Source organism: Emydura macquarii, unplaced genomic scaffold, assembly GCF_026122565.2.
Source record: "Emydura macquarii macquarii isolate MOO-44397 ecotype Brisbane River unplaced genomic scaffold, CSIRO-AGI_Emac_v2 contig_2205, whole genome shotgun sequence".
Taxonomy (NCBI): domain Eukaryota; kingdom Metazoa; phylum Chordata; order Testudines; family Chelidae; genus Emydura; species Emydura macquarii.
The window spans coordinates 32,024,662-32,046,624 of record NW_027132342.1 but is presented as its reverse complement, the minus strand read 5'-3'; the positions used below and the strand labels follow the sequence as shown (position 1 = coordinate 32,046,624).

Here is a 21,963-nt window from a genome sequence, read left to right as displayed (position 1 = left end):
AGGCACATACCTCCTGAATACTAGACCAGATTGCTTGTCCACACATTCAAGGAGCGGCACCAGCATTGATTTCTGAGTCACAATCTCTCCAGTGTCGCTCCTTCTGCACCACACTGCTGCTCACACAGAGCTGTGGTTTAAAATCTAAGTCCATAAAGAAAACCCTTTCCTTTATAATGTGCCTAATTTAAGGAACTTGACAATCTACATGAAACAGATGGTTTTACCTTTTCAGTTTTTATACCAATGCAGTGGGAGAGTTAATGCATCATGACTTTCAGAAGTCCCGTTGTGGAAAGTTTCAGAGGGGTAGCAGTGTTAGTCTGTATATAGCAGTGTTAGCCTGTATACTATATAGTGCTGTAGAGAGTCCTGTAGCACCTTAAAGACTAACAAATTTCTGCGGGCATAAGCAGATGCCATGTATTTGATGAAGTGGGTTGCAGCCCATGAAAGCAGAAGTCCCATTGTTGATACAAGTTTTGAATATTTGTTTTTGCCCAGTGACTGTATGGCTGTGATGTGACCTTTTCAAAACAGAGAGGAATGGGCAAGGTCAGTTACAGCTAAGGCAATTTGTCTGGTGGTTAGAGCAATGCACTGGGAGTGAAGACTCTTGCGTTCTTTTTCCAGCTTTAGCTATTAAAAATAAAATCTTGGCAAAATCTTCAAAGGTCCACTAATTTTGGGTGCCTCAAATTGCAGCGCAAAAGGAGTAGGAGGATTTTATATATTTAGCTAACCTGTTAATCTTTCTCTGACTGATATTTATAGGTAACTAGGTTTTAGACGAAGTGTTGCCCAGAATTTTTATACAAACTTGCTGTTTCTAAGCATTAAAAATGTTATTCTAAATTTAGTATTACACTAACTATGTTAGAATAGTGTTATTTTGGAAGTTGGGTGGCTTAATCAATGGGTAGTGCTGGTTGGTGTGATAGAAGATTTCTATTTGGACTAAAATGACAGAGTAGAGCAGTTAAATGCTCCATTGTTTAGTAATAGCTGAAACAACAGAAGCCACTGCCCAAATCACAGACCAGCATGGTAAAGCTGGAGTGGGAGTTCAGCCATTTGGCCTTAGTGATTTTCCCTAGCATCTGAATGTCAACATAGGAGGCTGAGTATTCACAGATTCCGAGGCCAGGAGGGACCATTGTGATCATCTAGTCTGAGTTTCTATAAGACACAGGCCATAGAACTTCCCCTAAATAATTTCTAGGGCATTGTTGTTTGGTGGAGCTGTGTGTGTCTGTGAGTCAGAAGCAGGCAGTGAAAGCCAAGCAGATAACAGTAGAAGCACTGGCAATGTGGCCCTAGAAAAAAAGCCGAGAGAGCTTTTTAGGCAAAATGCTGGCTGGAAAGATGCTTGGAAATGTGAGCAAATAAACTGTTTCATGGTCTTTTCTGTTTTTATCTTTACAACACCCCTGTGAGGAGGGAAATGATAGTATCCTCATTTTTACAGATGGGCAACTGAGTCACAGAGAGGCTACGTGACTTGGCCAACAGGCACACGAAGTCTGTGATGGTGTAGGGAATTGAGCGGGGGTCTGCTAAATCCTAGGCTAGAACCCCAATCACTGGTCCATCTTTCCTCTCTCACTATAAACTGCCTGTACTCTTCTATTCAAATTATCTTTAATTTTATCTGCCTTTTTCTTTGTTGTAGGAAAACAATATTCAGACAGTAAATTGTGAGAATCTAGAAAATCTCTGCATTTTAATTCTGAATAAAAATCAGCTCACATCACTTCATGGCTTAGATGGCTGCAGTGATCTCAGGAATCTTGAACTATCCTGCAATAAAATCACTCGAATTGGTAAGAAAACAATAAAGACGATGTGTGTTATTCATAGAAAATCAGTATCGTGCATTTATTCTCAACTTTGGTTCAAGATAGAAAATGACTACTGGCAATGTAGTATTATTTATTTTTAATTCTGTAATAGGCTTATTTTAAAAAAGACACTATTTAGTACTGATATCCTTATTAGGCTGGAAAAGTCAGAAAAGTACATATAAAATCTTTCACCCTTTATAGTATGTGAATAGTTTAAAAATTCAAACAAGTTGCGTGGGTGGAAGATGAGGGAAGAACCTGAAACATGAGGGGAATGAGTTTATTTTAGATCAGGGAGGACAAATTTTTTCCTAGTTCCTCCATCTGGGGGCAATCAGGAGATCCACTAGCCTGATACTGGTACAGCAGGCCTCAGAAAGTTTTCTCTGTTGTGAAGGGGCACTTAAGTGCAACACAATGGAAAGAATTGCTGATCCTGCTGTAGTGGAGTGGGAAGAATGGATTCTTTGGTTGAGTGAACCAGAAGAGTGAACCTGTTCAACTGGCAAGTGAAGGCCTCAAGTCTTCCCTGAAAAGCAGCCTTAATAATTGAAAGTGGGGGGAGAGGTAAACTGCCTTGTAATTAGTGCTGAAAGGAGCAAGGGGATTCTGCCCATGAAAGCTTATGCCCAAATAAATTTGTTAGTCTTTACGGTGCCACAGGACCCTTGCTGTTTTGCTAAAAATAGACTAACATGGCTATCCTTCTGGAACTCATAATATTGATGATCCTTAGGTATGAAGTGTCTCAGTACAGAACGAATGGAGTAAAAGCCTCCTGTACTGTCTGTTACATACAATGAAAGTACTGTATTTACTGAGTGTGAGATGAGTTTGAATGGGAAAGTGGATGTTCAAGAAAAAAAACACATGGAGTCTGCTTTATCCCTCCTCAGAAACTGCTTTGAGGACATCTGGATAAATTAAATGCATAACAGATTTTTTTTTGTTTGTTTCACACAATTACATATTGATAGTAAGAAATCTTACAGAATCACACAAACATGGACTTGTGTTTTTAAGATGTTAATTTACTCCTTCCTTCTGTAAATCTAGCAGAATATCCTATGGCAATTTTGGAAGTTGCATTACTGTATAGCGTTCATTTTTACACTCAGTTTTAAATTATCCTAATCCATGGGTTTTCTTTTTTCTTTTTTTAAAGTGCTTATTTGTATTTATGGTTGTAACAACTCAGTTTAACTTGTTGCAGACAGTTTCCTAGATGCTATTTCTTTTGTTTATGCCAGAGTATAAGGGGGGGCGGGAGGGGGAATGGCAGTTGGCAGAAGCTGTTAACAAAATAAATGGGGATGGAGGAGGGGAATGCCTTATTGCAATTGAACATGTGTGCAGTGTGGTAACTGGCTGGGTGATTATATATTTGTAGAATATATATAAAATGAACTTTAGCATATGTATATACTTGGGAGGGAACCGGTTCACTGAAATAGTGAAATAGCCAGAAAGGACCATTGTAATCATCTAGTCTTGTCCCCTGTGTAACACTAGTCATAGAACTTCCCCAAATTAATTCTTAGAGCAGATCTTTTAGCAAAACATTCAATCTTGTTTTAAAAATTGCCAGTGATGATGAATCTACTACATCCCTTTTAAATGGTTAATTATCCTCATTGTTAAAAATGTATGCCTTATTTTCAGTCTGCATTTGACTAGCTAAAACTTCCAGCCATTTGATTATATTATACTTTTCTCTGTGATCAAGACACCCCTTAACTCTCTGTTTGTTAAAATAAATAGATTGAGCACTTTGAGCCTATTGCTATAAGAATTGTTTTATAATCCGTTAATCATTCTTATGGCTCTTCTCTAAACCCCTCCAACTTACCAACATCCTTCTTGAATTCTGGACACATCATTTTAGCAGTGGTTGCACCAGTGCCAAATACAGAAAAATGTAACCTCGCACTACTATTTCAAACTCCTGTTAATGCATCCAAGGATCACATTAATTCTTTTGGTCATAGCGTTGCACTGGGAGTTCATGTTCAGCTGATTATCCACCACAATTCCCAAATCTTTGGTTAATAACTAGATTCAACCCACTGATGGGTCATAGTATGTGTAACTACCCAGTATGCTACCAGTGCTAATGAGAAAAAAGCACAGGCCTGGATCCCCCTTTCAGGCAATTTTGTCTTACCATTTTTTAGAAATTAAGAATTGCCTAATAGGAGCATCTGCTTCCTTAGAACCCCTGCTCTCTCTTTCAGTCAGAAGTCTCCCCCTGCTCTTCATAGGATCTCACTACTCTTGCCTCATCCATTTTCTTTCTGTTTTAAAAAGAAAGTTACTTTATTGCTGCTGGTCACTGTCAGATAGGACAATGTGCGCTGAGTGGGGCGCCATGGGCAAATGGATGCTCCATGCAGCTGCACTGTTTTCACAATACTAAGAGCAGTTCTGCTTAGAGAAGGGTTTTCACCTCAGCTTGTTTTATTGAGACATATGCTTATGGTCACTGAGCATCTTTGTCATGTACTGCCATAGCTGATACCACATCAAGTGTTTTATGTGGGTCTCTTGTCATTGCCCATGAGAAGTATGACACTCAAACAAATTATTACAATTTCTTTAAACATAAGATGCTCAGCATTATACAAAACTTAGAAGACATGTTCTTGTACATAAGAATGGCCACACTCAGTGAGAACAATGGTCCATCTAGCCCAGTATCCTGTCCTTTGACGGTGGACAATGCCAGATGCTTCAGAGAGAATGAACAGAACAGGCAATCATCGTCTGATCCATTCTATCATCCACTCACTTTGCATAGTGTAAAGTACATAGTCACCTAACATTTGTGGTTAGTTTTAACCTTGCATATGTCTACAATACAGCCAGTAAAGCAGCAATACTATTATTATATTTTATTATATATTTGTATTATTGTACCAAGAGGTCCCAAAAGTAGATTGGAATTCCATTGTACTATGCATTATACAAACACATAGTGAGTGACAATCCCTGTCCCGAAGAGTTTACAATCTAAATAGATGAGACAGACAAAATACACTAGACAGATACATGGCTTTCAATCTAGGCAGAGAAAGGTGAAGTGACTTCCCAAGATCACATAGCAGGGCAACAAAAGTGCTGGAATTAGATCCCAGGCCTCTTGACTCATGCACATCTCCTGTAGAGGTCCCTTTTTCACATCCTCACTTTTCTGCCACTTACTCAATTCGGTTTGTCTTTTAAGGGTATTAATTTTGCTGCACAGAGGTACAAAGATTTAAAAATGTAAAAATAATGGTAAGACAAGTTCGCAGTCTATCAGTATGTCTGAAATGAAACTGTGCTCAGTCCACTAGGTGGTGCTGGCTCCCTTTTAATTTTTTTTACCAAACAAATAAAATCTAGAAAAGTAGCTTTCAGTCTGGTGTAATATGTCACAGGCATATTTGAAATTCTTTTCTGGTAATTAAAGGCTAGTAAATTAATTTCTTAAAGCTTGAATGGAAGGAAATAAAATGCTTGTAACATACACTAAATTTAAGCCAAATGGTCTAATATCAGTTTAGTATCTGATATTCTTTCAGATGGATAGACTACTTCCAGTAGGTCTTTTCTATTTCCAATTACTACGATCTTATGTCCTATGCTGTATAGGTTCTTAATGTAATGTGAATATTGATGTTTAATTTTACTCTTTTTTTCTCTTCAACTTTCCTCTTATTTCCTCATCTTCCATACCTTTTGCCTCCTGTACCTTTTGCCTCCTGCCATGGCAACCCTTTCTTTGGATGAGACACACAGTACTCTTGCAGGCCTAGAGTGTTCCAAGGAGATTACCCCAAATCCAGCTCCATCCTTGCACAGATCATGAATGATCTGTGCATCAGGGGATGGGAAGGTTGGGAGTAGGTCTGAGGAGGCCTGCCTCACTGTCTCCCAGTTTTGTGAAGGGTACCCAGAAAAAAGGATTGGGATGGTACTACATTTTTCTCAGGCCTTCCCCTTCCCCCAATAGATTTCTATACCATGTTCATCATTGTAGTTTCTGAGCTCCCTTCGAGGGAGCCACAATGCTAGGAACAAATGAAGAGGTGAATGAGCCCAGAGTCAGTACAGAGGCTCAAGGCCTGTCCATCTTTCAGATCCCCTGGGATCCACAAGGTTGTGGGAGCACACAACAAGACTAGGTTCCTATTAACTAAATGGCTAACAGAATGATTTGGGGGCAACTCCATGAGAGAACTCTCACTCTCATGGGTATAACTGTGTGAGGGAGCTGTTGGCTGATTCTTGCTCTGTATACCAGCTGTTAGGAATGCTCTGTTAAAAATATGGTGGCTGTAGATATAGTGCAGAGCATACATATGTTTATAGATACAAAGTCTTATAAGGAAAGTGAGGTATTTTAATGCTGTTGCTTAAACAATGCATGCCCTCATTAACATCCCTGATGATTGGCCACTGTGTATTACAGTGGTATGATTAGTTCTTACCTTTCCTAGTCACTTTTTAAAAACTTTAATTAAAATATTTCAAAGTGAGACCATTAAGTTTTTGCTCTTAGTAGAGAATTTCAGATGGCAGCTAGCATTTTGCAGATACCACAGGACCCTGACTAAATAAGCTGTCTGCCTTGGGTATTTTGTAATTAATCAGAGCACTCTAAGAGCACTTTACTGCATGAAGCGTGTTCTGTTAAAACACTTTGACAATGGGATGTGCTCAGAGAATGCTAAACTAATTTGGTTTCTTGTTTAGCTAATAGAATCAGACATTTGCTAATTTTGTATATTCTGAAAATGATTGTTTAAAATGCTGGAAACACATGGGAAAGAAGTTAATCAGCATTTAAAATATCTCAAATAACAGTAAAGACTTTTGTAGAACATTGCATATGTTCATTTTTTATATATAAAATATGAATCTGTTACAATCTCAGTGTGCTTCATGTTTCAAAACCAACACAATTTTAATTACATTATGATTTAATTCAGGTTAAAATATGAGCTTTCCTTTTCAGGTGGTTTAGAGTCATTGAAAAACCTCCAGCAACTAATTGTGGATCACAATCAGTTAATCAGTACAAAAGGTCTATGTGATGCGCCGACTCTCATGCACATAGACTGCTCTTTTAATCATCTTACTCAACTTGAGGGCATTGAGAATTGTGGTCTGCTTCAGATTCTGAAGTTACAAGGAAATAACCTAAGTGAGGTAAAAGCCATGAATTAAATGGGCTGGTTTTTCACACCATGCTTCTTTGGTACCAGTAATACAGCCCATGATGCTGATCACCTTATTGTTTTCTACAGCAGAAGATTTTCAAAGGTACAAAGGGCCAACTATGAGAATTGGGCATCTCAGGGCCCTTTGTACCTTTGAAAAATCTCCCCCTTGGTAATTTAATTTCCATTTTTTGCACTATAGCAAAGAAGTAGTTTTCAGTTTGTTGTATGCTAATTTGTTTAAAAGTTGATCAAACTGCTATGATCATGAAAGGTAAAATGAGCCATGCATTAGATATTTATTTCAGAATTCAGTATGGGATGATTTTCATAGGAGATAACTGCCTACAACTTGAATTGAATCACTGTGGGCTGCAGCTCTCATAAGGAGGCCCTCGATGGCTACCTGTACATTTAGTCACCTTTCTTGGCAATGGCTTGCATAGCAAATTCAAGCAAAAGCTAAATAGCAAGTCATTGCATGAATGAAAGCAATAAGATTGTGTATTGCTAATCTCAAATACTACAGCATACATTGAATGTTCAGACTATCCACAAAGCATAGAAAAATGTTAGCATGCTGATAAATAGAAAATGATATATATATATATATATATATACTATGTAACAAAGCATATCTGTAATAGTATTTAATAATATATTCAAGAAAAGCTGATAAGTATTCAATTGTTATTATATGCAATCAATTTTTATTTTAAAAATAATAGTAAAAAATAACTTTTCTGTATTTAGCTCCCTACCTTGGAAAATCATATTCTGCTAAGAGAGCTATACTTGGATGACAATAGTATTTCAACTATGGAAACATTTTCTTTGTATTGGCTACCTCTGCTACAGATTCTTTCTCTATCACAAAACAGGTAAAGTGAAAAACTTTTTCTATTCAAGCAATTTAATATATAGATATTTACAAAATAACGGTTCTCTTATGAGTTTTAGGTATGAACTTGCATGTATTTAAAGGACTGTAAAGGCCAACTCTGCTGTACTAGACAAAGCAGAGTTCCCAGGATGCTGTTCTTTGAAAAAGTATAGTTAGCAATTAACTGGTGTAAGCCGTCTTTAGACAATTTTAAAAACAACCATGACAATAAAAAGTTAATTTAAAATTATAATTATGGCAGTGCAGTGGCACTTTTGAAACCATGTTAACAGAATTCTACCTTACTCCTTAAATTTTTTTACTAAGAATTCTTTCTCTGTTTTTATTTCTCATCATAGTGCTCATTTTGCTACAAAAGTTGGACCTAATAGAGGCTTCACAGTCTATCTGGAATAAACAGTGCTAATTAAAATATTCACCAAATATTAATTTTCATTTCCATGCACACATTGTGTTCACATGAAAAAGAAAAGCATTTCAAGTTGCTTGTCAGCTTTAATTGTTCATTGTTCACAGTTCAGTTTGATTTAAGGTGTAAAATAAAATGGAAATAATAAGGAAAAAAACCCAAGCCATATAGAAAAACACTAATTAACTCACTTCCCATAGCTTTCTCTTTGGCAGTCTGCTTCTGTGGGAGTATAGTGACCAGATGTTCAGAGTCAAAAGTATGCTACCTTTTTTTATGTTGTTGATTTCAAAATTGAGTCTATCTCAGTGCATTAACAAAACCAACCAATAACAAACACTTTCAATTTTGGATATTTTTAGTTCTCTTTTGTACAAACTCACAAGACTGTGTGTGTGCGTGCGTGCGTGCGCATGCCCATACATGGTGTTGTTTGAGATATAAGTAACTACAGTTTCTGAATGGGAGGTGTATTTTACTAACTTACATCACAGTTCAGATGAGCCTTTTTTGTTAGCAACTTGCCTTCTTGTTACAATGTAGGGTATAGATCTGCAGATATTTGCATGCTGTACTGTAAGGCATATACAAAATAGATTGCCTTGATGAAAATACAGGACAATCCTAGAGAATTTAGGGCATGTCATACTAAGCAGGGTTCTGTCATAGTTTGGGCCTGGTACTTTCTATGTCTTACCTTAGGCTGCGACTGTGGGCAGATGTAAATAAAAAATTATGAGTTTAGATTCACTTGGGGGACATTCTGACTTTTTATAGGCCACCTTTAATGCAGTAATGTGTATATGAAATTGCAAGGTGTGCAGGGAGGATATACCAAAATCTAGACTTCTTTCTTGATCAAGCTTTCTGGAAACAGTGCTTTGTCTGTGACTAACATGAGCACTGTTTGGTGGGCAGTGGATTTTGATTTACTCTTATTTTGGAAACTCAGATAAAAATATAAGGCTGTGTATGATTTCCCTAGATCGTATTCTCTACTATTATTCCTCTGTTTACTTCATATCTTTTCTTCTATTTCCTATTCAGCTTCTACAGAACACTCATCAAAGTGGTATCTGAAGCTTGGGTTGGCAAAGGTACCTACTCACCTAAATCCCAGACTTAGGTGCCTAAGTTTGGTTTTCAGTGATATTAAGTCCCAGTTTTAGGCTCCACTGTGGTTCAAAAAATTCCTGCTGAATGCTAAAGTTATCTAAACTCACTTGGCACCTACATTTTCAGGGTGAAAGTTCCCTCGTCACCTAGATTTCTGCCTCTGGGCATGTGCACTGCTGCCTCACTTTAGGTGCCCAGATGCCTATCTCCCACCTATGTCCCAGTGCAATTCATAAACCAGGGAAGATAGACATTCAGCTGTCTACTTGTGTGAGGGGCCTGATCTGGCAGGAGTGCTCAGAGGCTGCCTACTGGATTGGGTCCCATTCAGAATCTGACTGCAGGGCAAGATGATGATGATGAACTTTGAGCCCACGTGGTTAAAGTACTCATTTGGGATGTGGGAGACCTGAGTTCATTTCCCCCTGCTGCCAGGGGAAAAAAAAGGATTTGAACATGGGTCTCCCGCTTCTTAGGTGAGTACTCTAACCTGTGAACTATGGGATTGTCTGATGTCAGGCGACCTAAGTCTCTCCTGTTGAAGTTGTTCCATTTTGGATAAAGAATCATTGGAGCAGAGAGACTGGATACTGGATCTTCCACCTCCCAGGTGAGTGCTCTAATTACTCGGCTACAGAATCATATTTTCTATCTCTCTGGCCCAAAGATTCTTTAATATTTGAAGCTGTTCCAGTGTGTATAAATACTTACGAAGTCACAGAGTGAAAGAATGACTGAATATAGCTTGGTGGTTAGGATTCTCACTTAGTAGGTGCAATGACCCATGGTCTAAGTCCTCCTCCAGTCATTCTTCAATTATTTATTCAGACTGGAACAACTTCAGTAGGAGAGGCTGAGGGAGCCCATATCAGACTATCCCATATCTCAGTGGTTATAACACTCTAAGGAGGGAGAGAATTGAACTTGGATTTCCTACACCCCAGGCGAATCTCTAGCCATAGGGCTAATAGTTATAAGGTGGAAACCTCCTCCTGCTGTTTTGTGTGGAACAAATCTTTGGCCTAACTCATTCTCACAAGAAGCAATTTAGGCATCTAAACCGCCTGACTCCAGGAGAGGGGTTCCTGTTCATGAACCATTAGCAAAGGGAGGCACCTCCCTACAATCTAGACTCAGGCATCTCCCTGACTTAAAGGGCTGGGGTTTAGGACACACCCTTGATGTTGGCATCTCCCATTGGATACTTTATGAACCTCCCTACCTAGTATGCTGGCTTTTCTGAATTGCATTCTAAGGTGACTATCTCACACTATTCATTGTAAAGGAGTCTACGTGCCTTACTTTGTGAATCACAGCATGTTCCTGTGATTTTTTTTTTTTGGGTGCCTAAAAGTTAGGTGTTTATCGCTCAGCATTTCAGTGCCTAAGTACCTTGTGAATCCAGCCTGAGTGCCTTTTCCTCTTTTCTATATTTTATGGAGTTCCTCTTTGTTTTCTGTCTCCTGCTTTTTCCTCTCTTTCCCCCTGTCTGTCAATCTCTTTTCTGACTCATTCTTCCATCCTATTGCCACCTTTTTTCTTAAAATCCTCATTCCCTGTCATTGTGTCTTCTCTCTGCTTGTCCTGCTGACATGCTGTGCTTTAGTGGTTGCCTGGTTGACATGCTTCCTGTAGTGGGGGAAGAAGCGCTGTAGTATGTCAGAGCATCAGCAGAACAGATATATGAATGATAAGTCAGACAAGAACAACTTCCACATCATGTATCAGTGCCTTAACTCAAATATTTGGGGGCAAAAGAAACAAGTTAGCATTTAATGCAGGATAAAAGCCTCAAAATTCCTAATATTGCAGCAGCCTACTCTGTTACATTCACTTTCTGTACATTATAAGCAGCTCCATATGTTTGCTATGGCATAAGTAACTGGATGTTCTATACTGGAGAAATTAATGTAATGGAGTGAGCTGTTGAAAGAAAAGCTGTTTCTTTGCTTTAATCCTGCAACCAGTGCAATCTTGTGAATATTTTTAAGAGGGTGCACTGAGTGCCATTTCCTTTTTGCTGATTTCAGGAAGCCCCTGCAACGGTAAGACTGTGAATTTATATTCTCCCTAAAAATAAAGTACCGTGTTTAAAAAAAAAAAAAAAAAAAAAATCAAAACAAAAAAGAAAGTACTTCGCAAACTAATTTACAAGGATTTGTGGATCTAGATATTATGTCCATATCCTATTTCAAAAATTCCTCCCAATTTCAAAGTTGAACCTCAAAGCTTAAAGAAAATGTTTTCAATCCACAAGTTGTTACCAGGAAAATGATATAGAGCTAAACATTACATATTGTAAATGCATCTGAGCACAAAAATCTGAAAATAAGTATCTCTTTCACATACCTGCAAAAGTTCAAGTTGTTTGTGGTGTTGCAGTGCTACGATTTAGATGGTCACAGAACTTTGCATAATGTAATATGTACTCAGTATGGGTCTGATGCTTCCCCTCAATGCAGTCAATGGCAAAGCTCCCACTGAGTTTAACAGTGCAGAATCAGGGCCTATATGAATGTATTAGTCAAGGGCTATGTTCCTGTGTGATCGCTGAACATCACAAACACCCAATGACAGAGAGGCATTCAAGGAAACAAGTGTTCCTTGCTTTGCTTTAGATTTTTGAGATTATATTAGATGGTGCAGAGAAAATAGAACCCAGAAGTCAAGACATGGCCAGTAGGTGGAAGAAGAACTTGTTTTCAGAAAGGGTTTAATTAAAAGTCTATAATATTTATATTCACTCATGCACTCTGTTAATGACTTTGGATCTTAACAATCTCTTTTTAATTGACAAAGGCTTTACAGCCTTTAAATCAGCCTAATTTTCAGCCAGCCATTATATTTCTGAGTATAACTTTACAGATTCGTAGATTATAAGGCCACAAGGGACCTTTGTGACCATCTAGTCTAACCTGCTATATAGCATAGGCCATAGAACATCCCCAAAATAATTTTTTATAGTAGTTCTTTTAGAAACAACATCCAGTCTTGATTTTAAAATGGTTAGTGATGGAGAATCCATCACAAACCTTGGTAAATTGTTCCAGTGGTTAATTGCTGTTACTATTAAAAATGTATGCCTTATTTCCAGTCTGAATTTGTCTAGCATCAACTTCCAACCATTGAATTGTGTTTAAAATAGACAAAATTATCTTTTTGAAAAATGCTGTTTAAATATAGAAAAAAGGTCTGTGTCACATTTAAGACATTGCGATCCCTTGCCTGTTGAAGTCAGTGACGAAACTCCCATTGACTTTGGTCTGAGCGGGATCAAATTCAGTGTGAACACATTGATCCTGCAGCATGTTTTTACACCCAGTTGGCATATGATTTTAAAGGGTGTTCTAATCAAAATGTGAAAAGGACCTTTCAGATCTCTCACTTAATACATATTCTCTCTATTAAATGTATGTATGTTATATGCATTTTTATACTAATGAGACTGTAATTTATGCTTGACAGTGTATTTCCATTGCCAGCCACTGTCTTTAGGGAATTATAACCTTTCCAGAAATCCTTAATGGTAAATCTAATTGGGATATTTGAGTTAATCAGTCATAAAAATATATATTTTCTAAATGGGACTGGATTTATTTGATCAAGTTCAATAATCATTTATTGCAGATATTTATTTTGAGTGTCTGGTCTTAGACAATGTTTTTAAGTATTATCTGCCAGAATATTCAGGAAAAATAAAAGGATATAGGACAATAAAGGTGAAGTTTTGTAAGTAAAACAATGTATAATTTTTAAAGAATATGAAAGAAATACAGGAACTTTATTTTAAGATAAGACTGTAAATTATAGACATAATTTAAATTTTAGTTTTCTAATCCTCCTACCTGCAAAACTCCAATTTCTTGTGGAAAATGCAGACACCCAATAGGATTTGGGCCATCATGTGTAATATTTGCTGCGCATGTTGTAAAATTAATTTCTTATACTGTTTTCTCCTATTTGTCTTTTTTAAAATCTGTTTTTTGACTGCAAGCCTCTCTGGCTATCAGTGTCCTGCTGCAACATTAAATGGGAGCAGAAAGAGGAAGCTGTTGCTTGCTTTTTTGTGAATATCTTTTACTTTTGTGTCTTCTTTGTAATTTATATCTTTTTTTATGCCGAAGGCTAGTGTGACAAGGTCAAGTGGTATTAAGTTTTCAGTAATGTCCTTTGTCTTTCTGGTTTGAATTTTCTTAGAAAAAGAATTAACAAAGAATGTCAGTAAAAGGAAGGCTATAGATTGACAAGAAAGGTTTAAGTCTCATAATAATCCCAGCAGACAAAAAGCAGAGCAGGAATCAAATAGAATTGGCAGTTTGTCACAGTATAGCGGTACAATTTACCAACATAATCAACACAGCATAAAAAGGAAATAGTGCATCATTTTATATAGGAAACTGAACTTTTAAAATCAGCTTTCACCCCATAACACCCAGTCCAACTTTTGATGATTATGAGATACACAAGGCTGTGTATTGGATTTTCAATATACAGCATACACTGTTATGAGAAATAAAAGTAGATGCTCTATTTGTGTGTTAGTGGAGAAACTACTTTTGAAATTGTTTTTTAAATGATGTCAATGTCCAGTAAAAGCGTATTAAACCCATTGTTTCTAAGACTATAATGTTTCATAATTTTTTCAGTCTAATTGAAAAAATATGATGGACAGAGCATAGATTGGAATAAGTGCAGTTCTTATTGTAAAATGTGACTCAGAAAGAAAAGTCTTATTGAGACACAACTAATATGAATTTTACTCACTCTAGATCTGATTTTCTGACTTTAAAACTATATTTTTACTTGAAAGCTGCCATCCCCGTGAATTGACATGGGATGTAAAAATCACATTGAACTCTTTGTGGCTCACGTGCACACATCTTCTTCAGTAATAAAGATTTCTGCAATCAAAACTTGATTCACAATTCTACTGATGATACGTGAACCTGAAGAAAATCCAGCTTTCCCTCTTAGCTGTAATGATGGCAGGAATAACAGTGTGTTTAAAAGTCATAAAGCATATATTTTGGCAACATATGAGCAGCTTTGACTAATAGGTTGTGAGTCTGTAAGTAGATATTATTACTAGATAATAAGATTTCTGACCATAAGGAACTCTAGTTTATAGGTTCAAAATCATTTACTTTCCTCTCCACAGTACATTCGTTTCAGTTAAAAAAACTAACAGTTGCCAACAGTCACAGTGCCATCTGTGATATTTAGGCCTTGTCTGTACAAAAACTTGAACCAGGTTAACTAAATGTGTGATTTTTAATTGATTTAGCTAAACCAGTGGAAGTTTGTGCATAGACATTCTAATTTTGGATTGAGTGTGGCTTATTGCAGTTTAGCTTGATCCCCCCGCCCTCTGGTTTTAAGCTAAAGCAAAATATAAATTATCCTTAAGATGAAATAATAGCATTTGCAAACAAACTAGCTAGCAATGGTTTAACTAAATCAAATTAAAAATGCTCTTTTCACTAAACAGGTGCAAATGTATGTGTAGACAAAGTCTTAAAATAACAGTGCATAGCACAACTGTGGATCAATTTTGATTTTTTTTTAATAGCAATAACTGAACATTTTATTTAGTCAAGGAAAACGTATCCTGTGGTGAGTATGTCTCATGCTGTAAGTGCTCTCTAACTTAACTTTCCTACATTGGGGACCTAATACTTTGCCATTTCAGTTTGCAGGGAAAGTTCTGCTCTGGCTGACTCACAGTATGAAGAGTAATCCCATATCAGTCCTTGTACTTGGCACATCTCTGATACAGAATTTTCTGAATCTCACTACTTCAGAAGGCTCTACAGAGCTAATTGACTTTAGTCCAGCAGCTGATGCCTACAAGGATATTACTGCTGTGTATCTTTTAAGATCTAGGAAGCAATTTGAGTGAGTAGAGAAGTGAGATGGAAACAGTTTAAGGGAGGAGAAAACTGAGGAAAAACATAGAAAAAAGAGAAATTCTATGTTTTTCCTCAAAGATTTTCTTCTTTTTTCTATCTCCACAGAATCAGGACCCATTATTAGTCCCATGCTAGTGGTGCTACCTCAAGCAAACTCATAGTACCCTGAGTCATTGAAAAGTAGCAGAAGAGTTCAAATCATCAGAACTTACATAAAAAAGGAGTAAAATCTATGAAGCAAAAAACAAAACAAAACCTCCTAAAGAGAAAATAGTTAGACTAAGCTGAGCTGGTCTAAAGTACTGCACTGCAATGCTATGCCATGCAGAAGATCAAAATACTGTAAAGCACTGTAAGGTTAAAAGGAAAACTGCAGCAGTTTGTTCTAGCACCTTGGATAGCTAAATGAATAGTTAGTAAAATTTTGTATATCACTGACAGGTCGTATTTCAAAACGCATTTCAACAATACTTATCCCTATGTCTGTCTCAATGAGAAGTATGGCTTTTTTATTAACATAACTATCGCTGTTTTGTTTTTAGTTTGACTCAGCTTGCATCCCTATTTTCATGTGTGTCTTTGGAAAAACTTAATATCAGCAACAACTGCTTGTCAGGTGAGTATGTGAAAAAAACAATATCTTTTAAAATTACCTTTAAATCTTTTTTAGGCATACAAAAAAGCAGGATATTATAAATTTGAGTTGTTTATTGAAATGTATAGAAATGGGGTCTTAAAATGACAGGAGCTATCCTATTCTGTTACCACCTTCATCAGTGTAGTATCTTGGCACCTTCCAGTTGTGCTCTACGAAATGTCACTATCACCTGTCACACATGGTTTGTTCTTTCTCTCATCCTCTCCCCAGGGGAAGAATTGTGTTTCCTTTCTTCAATGTACACTTTGCTATGTGCTTATGTTAGACAAGGGTCGAAGAAGTGCATCGTGCATTTGGCATAGTAGGTGGTGAGATTTGTGAGTTCATTTTACTGTTTCAGATGTCTTCCTCCCATACCGAGAAAGCTCTGTTGCCCACAGTGAAGAGATTTACCTTTATGATAGGAAGATTCATTATACTTCAGGATCAGAATTGTTGATCAGACTTCATCCCAAAGCTTTAGGTGATCTTTTAGATATAGTAGTCCCAGGCTGTTGAGCACCTCGAAGTTAAGGACCTTGAATTTGGTTCAGTATTCTATGGGAAGCCAGCATAGGCAGCAGAGGACATGTTTGACATGCCCACAGTAGCCTGTGTTGCTGAGGAGATGTGTAGTGCTATATTGTACTAGTTGGCGTTTCCCAAGGGGGTGGCTTGCACTGCTGTTGTCCAGTTGGGAGGTGAGGAAGGTTTATGTAACTGAGACCAGGTGATTGCCCACCTGCATGGAACAGAGTCTCCTAACCAACCAGAGTTGTTAAAAGGTGTTATTTCTGGATACTGCTATGTGAGACGTTCCAGGGGGGTAGCATATTAGTCTGTATACAGTAAAAACAACGAGAGTCCTGTAGCACCTTAAAAACTAACAAATTTCCGCGGGCATAAGCTTTCGTGGGCTGCAACCCACTTTGTCAGGGCTCTCGTTGCTTTTGCTATGTGAGAATTTAGCAACAGTGAAGAATCTGGGAGTACTGCTCACCTATAGACTGAATTGACCAATTGAGGGTGTGTACCTTCAACCAAAAGAGATTGCTCTGTGGCTACAGAATCCTAAAAATGCTTTCCTCTCCCCATGAGCATTACTTCTGTCAAGTTCTTTTTCAACCATGATCTTAATCCATGAGACAATCACATCCAAGCACAGGGGCATCTTGCTGCAAAGTCATAGACAAAGGTTAGGTAAAGCTGGGTGCCATCTGCATATTGCTGGCTAAAGAAAAAAAATCCTAGATGTTAATTACTGCTATATTCCTAACAATGAAGAGTATCTTGTAGTTTCTATTCCACAGACTCAAGTTGGAATTGTATATCATGAGGTCTATTTCAGTGTTGTTTGTGCATTTCCAGCTATAATCCAAAGGACCATAATTTAAGACAAGGTGCTCTTTAGATACAAGAAGTCTGGAAAGAAGGAATATATCATCATTCTGTGTTATGGGATGTTCAGATGCTTTGTTGTCCTGACCTGTATTTCAAATGCAATAGCATTCATTTGATCAAATATTTCCAAACGTTTCCTGATAAACTGCTTACTACTGTACAAGATGATACAAATGTCTGTAACATTATACACTTTTGCTGAATTTGTGTTGATTTCTGTTAAAATGAATTTTACTTTATACTAGAAATGTTGAAATTTGAGAAAACATTTTCACAAAAAACTTTTTCCTAATATCCAACCTAGACCTCCACCCCTGCAACTTGAGACCGTTGCTCCTTGTTCTGTTGTCTGCCACCACTGAGAACAACCTAGCTCCATCCTCCCTGTAACCCCCTTTCAGGTAGTTGAAGGCTGCTATCAAATCCCCCCTCATTCTTCTCTTCTGCAGGCTAAACAAGCCTAGTTCCCTCAGCCTCTCCTCATACATCTTGTGCTCCAGCCCCCTAATCATTTTTGTTACCCTCTGTTGGACTGTCTCCAATTTCTCCACATCCTTTTTGTAGTGGGGGGCCCAAAACTGGACACAATACTCCAAATGCGGCCTCACCAATGCCAAATAGAGGAGAATAATCACTTCTCGCGATCTGCTGGCAATGCTCCTGCTAATGCAGCCCAATATGCTATTAGCCTTCTTGGCAACCAGGGTACACTGCTGGCTCATATCCAGCTTTTTATCCACTGTTACCCCCAGGTCCTTTTCTGCAGAACTGCTGCCTAGCTCGTCCTTTTATTTCTAAGGGAATCGATGATAACTAAGAGTTTGTTAACGATACTACTATACTACAATTGTTTGCTTTCTACACGTGGTTTAACCTTAATTATTCAATTTTATATTTACTTTTTCTTCCCTAATATAATATAGACCTTAAGAGTGTCATCACATGGTTTAGTGGATGTCATAAACTAAGTGAGCTGTCACTCAATGGAAATCCAGTTCTGCAAGAAAAAAATTGGAGGTAAGCTCAACAACTAAGTAACTCTTACAATATATCCATTGTTTAACAAAATCTAAATCAATCAAAATTCGCACATAACCAGATGGCAAATAAATCTTAATGTATAAGTTAGGTAAATAGTAATTTTATCAAAATCTGGAGGTTGCAATCAATACACTATACATTTTTATTGTTCTCAATATTATATCTGATAATTTTTTAACTCTAAATATTATAAATATACTTCCACACAACAAATGGCCAGAATTATTCATTAGTTCTCCTGCACACTCTAGAAGTGCAGAGTTTGTATACCTTTCTACATCTAGGGTTGTGGCAACATCAGCAAATGGGCAGTATCTATATTTTTATAAGTGATCTGATTTTTTTGTTGGTGCAAATGATGGTGTTTTTGTTTTTTTTAAAGTCTGGATGTTTTTTCACAAAAATATCCAGAAAGTCGTCATCCTTCTAGGGATTCTAATTTTAGGCAAAAACTATAGGCCTAAGCTTATATGATTAGGGAAAACCATTAGTGGTAAATATTAATCTTTTTCTATATTTCCTGGATGTAACAAACACTTACATGTGTAAATAGCTGGCAGTGAGATTAGTTATGAAGAGCTGTGCAGGACTTGCTGGCTGGGGGAGATTCTCATTTTCCCTATATAGGAGGATTCGTTTTGCATCACTCACTAACCTCAGATTTGGGGCTGTCTTCCAGTTTACCACTATGTGGTTAACTGTCTGGGCAATCTTCTTGTGGGTTTAAAAAAAAAACAAAACCCCAAAACCCCAACTTTGTTCTTAACTCAGGTTAGCTAACTTTATATCAGTAAAGATGCAGCAACTCAGTTTTTAACTTGGGTTAGCAGCTTGAATTCAACCATCTTAAACACAAGTTGCTAACCCAAATTAAGAGTCAAGTTGCTGTGTCTTCGCTGCTATTTTAACTTGTTAGCTAATGTGAGCGAGCTAACTTGAGTTAAGACCACACTTTTTTTTTCAGTGTAGACATACCCTCTGTTGCAGAGAGCATGCCTACTGCAGGCCTCAATAATGATAAAAGTATGACTCAATAAAACCCTAGAAAACACTGCCAGATGACAATGACTAGGCAAGTGGCAAGCTCAGACTACCTCCTGCTTAGCAAACAGTTCTACTGTTACCATGCCCTCATCTGGTTTTACTTGTTTCATCTACCTGTTGTGTCTGGTTATTAGCTTAGATTTTGAGCTCTCTGGGGCAGAGATTTTCTGTTCTATGTTTGTATTGTACTTATCATAATGGTACTATGATCCTGGCTGGGGCCAAGAGCCTGACTGACATGCCTGGACAACCAACCCCAAACCCCTAATAGTGTGCTCATAGCTAGGACCATCCAGACATTTGCACCCAGGCCAAAGTAGCACTGTGTTTTGGGGAAGATAAGGGAGTTGACTTCAAGCAGCAAAAGAAGGCACGGCTTCTTAGCTGCTCTTGAGAATAGGGGGGAAATCCCTCTATTATGCGTCTCAGCAAGGGGAATGAAGCTGATCGGAAGTATCCAGCTTTATGGGGAGCTGCCCCCCAAAATCTCTGCTGGAAAGAGAAGCCAGTTCCCTCATCTAAGCAATCACTTCCCACAAACTGGAACCAGCAGATAGATAGAAAAGTCAGCATGTCCTAGTCTGGAAAGAGGGAGTTCCCACATTTCACTGTCCACTGGGAGACTGACTATCAGCATCAGTCACTAGGCTTCTTGTGCACCAGGAATCAAGGAAAGGCCAGGATTTGAGCAATCCAGGACCCTGCCCCCCTGCCAGCCTGGCTTGTAGCGGGACACTTCAAATATGAGTACTGTGCATACTGCATGTAGGTGGCTAGGAAAAAGCCCTTGGAAGAAAGTTTAGACCTGTTCTGTGTATGTACAGAAAGGTGGAGGCTCACAGAGGGAAGGAGCATGTCAGTATCACCATGCGCCAAATGATGGATAGGCCTGAAACTTTCATTGGATTATTATCTGTAAATTTACTTCAGGAAGTCTTACAGAGCTTCAACACCAGGAATACGCTAACCACCCTAAAATTATTTTAAAAATCTTGTGTTTGTTGAGTTATAAACGAACACTGAATTTACTATGTTGTATGTGGAAATTGGGATTGTGGTTTTTGGGGAGTCAATTTTGGAGGGAAGTTTTGTTTCCCTGACACTTAGTATGGGTATTAGGTTCTGGGTTACAGTTAGATCCTAAAAAATCCTGCCAATTTTTGGACTCAGGAGCCCTGCCTGCCCTCCCTTTCTTCCCATTCCTTCCAATTCTGAATTCCACTGCTTAAAAGGAGAACAGTTTTCACCACCACAGTTAAATTTTGGGTTCGGGGGAACCCTGACTCATCCCAACTGAAAAATTTGAATCTGGCCACTGGATTTTACAGTCCTTTTGTGGTCAGACATTTATAACTTGAGCGGGTCAGGAGAATAAGTCTGGATAAAAAGAACTGGAAAAAGTTAATGTTAGTTTTATGGAAGTGGAGAATGGGGAGTCATTCTGTTTCCTTCTGATTTCTTCCCCTCAGAGTAATGACTCTGAAGAGCTATTGAAGTGAGCAAGTAGCTGTCTCTCTTCACTTGTAAAATTGTTGACACAAAGCACACTTCTTCAACCACAACTCTTTAGTTTTAGCTACACTCCTGCAAACAATAGAGCACGACACTTCTAAATGAATGAAGTAGGAGCAGTAGAGGTATATTATGGAAGAGAACTGTGAGGTACATACACACATCTGTTTGCAACTAGCACTGATGGGTGAAAACTGCATAAAACATGCATAAAAATGGGCTGAATTCAGCATTCCTTATTTGTGCAACATTCCTATTGATATTGATGGAAACTTCGCTCAAGCCAGGACCACAAAATTTAGCCCAACATTTCTGGAGTTTTAGTAAAATGCTATATATTTTCATAAGTTTGCCAGAGTGTTCAAGCTTATTCTCCCTTCTAATTAGCATTTTCCCCCACTTCCAAATAAAATTAAAGAACATGTCTTAAAATGTTTTATGACTTTATAAAGTTAAATACATAAATTAAGATGTTTTAGTAGAGTACTTACTGCTTCATAAAAAGAGTGTGAGTTGACCTGTTCTGGAACAGATGTCAGATGTTTGTCACTCAGATATTTTACAGCATACCGATCAGGTCATCTCTGTTCTCTTTCTGAAATGGTGTAAAAATTTAAGTTGGTGGGATTACTAGATTCCATCTCTTTGAGTTTACTGACATTCCTGTCATAACCCCAATCGAACACTTTTATATTTCCAGTGATTGATTGCTGTGAAACACTTCTTAAAAAGTAGTTTTCATTTGTATAAATATTGTTTTCTCAATATTTGATTATGAATTTTGGTATGCAGTGGTATAGGACTAGTTCTTCAGTTATGGCTGAGATGTACATGGTATAACTGGGGGAGAGAAGGAGACAAAGGTTGTATTAAACCTCAGGCTTCAGATTGAGCCAGTCTCAGGTGTAAGGCAGAGCAGCTTCAAGGACGCTAAACAAGGGT

General features: G+C 37.8%; 1 protein-coding gene across 11 annotated transcripts in view; it reads left to right on the top strand.

Annotated features, from left to right (window-relative positions):
- LRRIQ1 (leucine rich repeats and IQ motif containing 1) overlaps positions 1-21,963 on the top strand; it is a 136,556-nt gene that overhangs the window by 15,810 nt on the left and 98,783 nt on the right. For all 11 annotated transcript variants that reach the window (XM_067559858.1, XM_067559856.1, XM_067559860.1 and 8 more), the window contains 5 exons: positions 1,673-1,823; positions 6,844-7,037; positions 7,802-7,929; positions 15,929-16,002; positions 18,348-18,441. In XM_067559858.1, the coding sequence (XP_067415959.1) occupies positions 1,673-1,823; positions 6,844-7,037; positions 7,802-7,929; positions 15,929-16,002; positions 18,348-18,441 (641 nt within the window). The remainder of the gene's footprint in view (positions 1-1,672; positions 1,824-6,843; positions 7,038-7,801; positions 7,930-15,928; positions 16,003-18,347; positions 18,442-21,963) is intronic.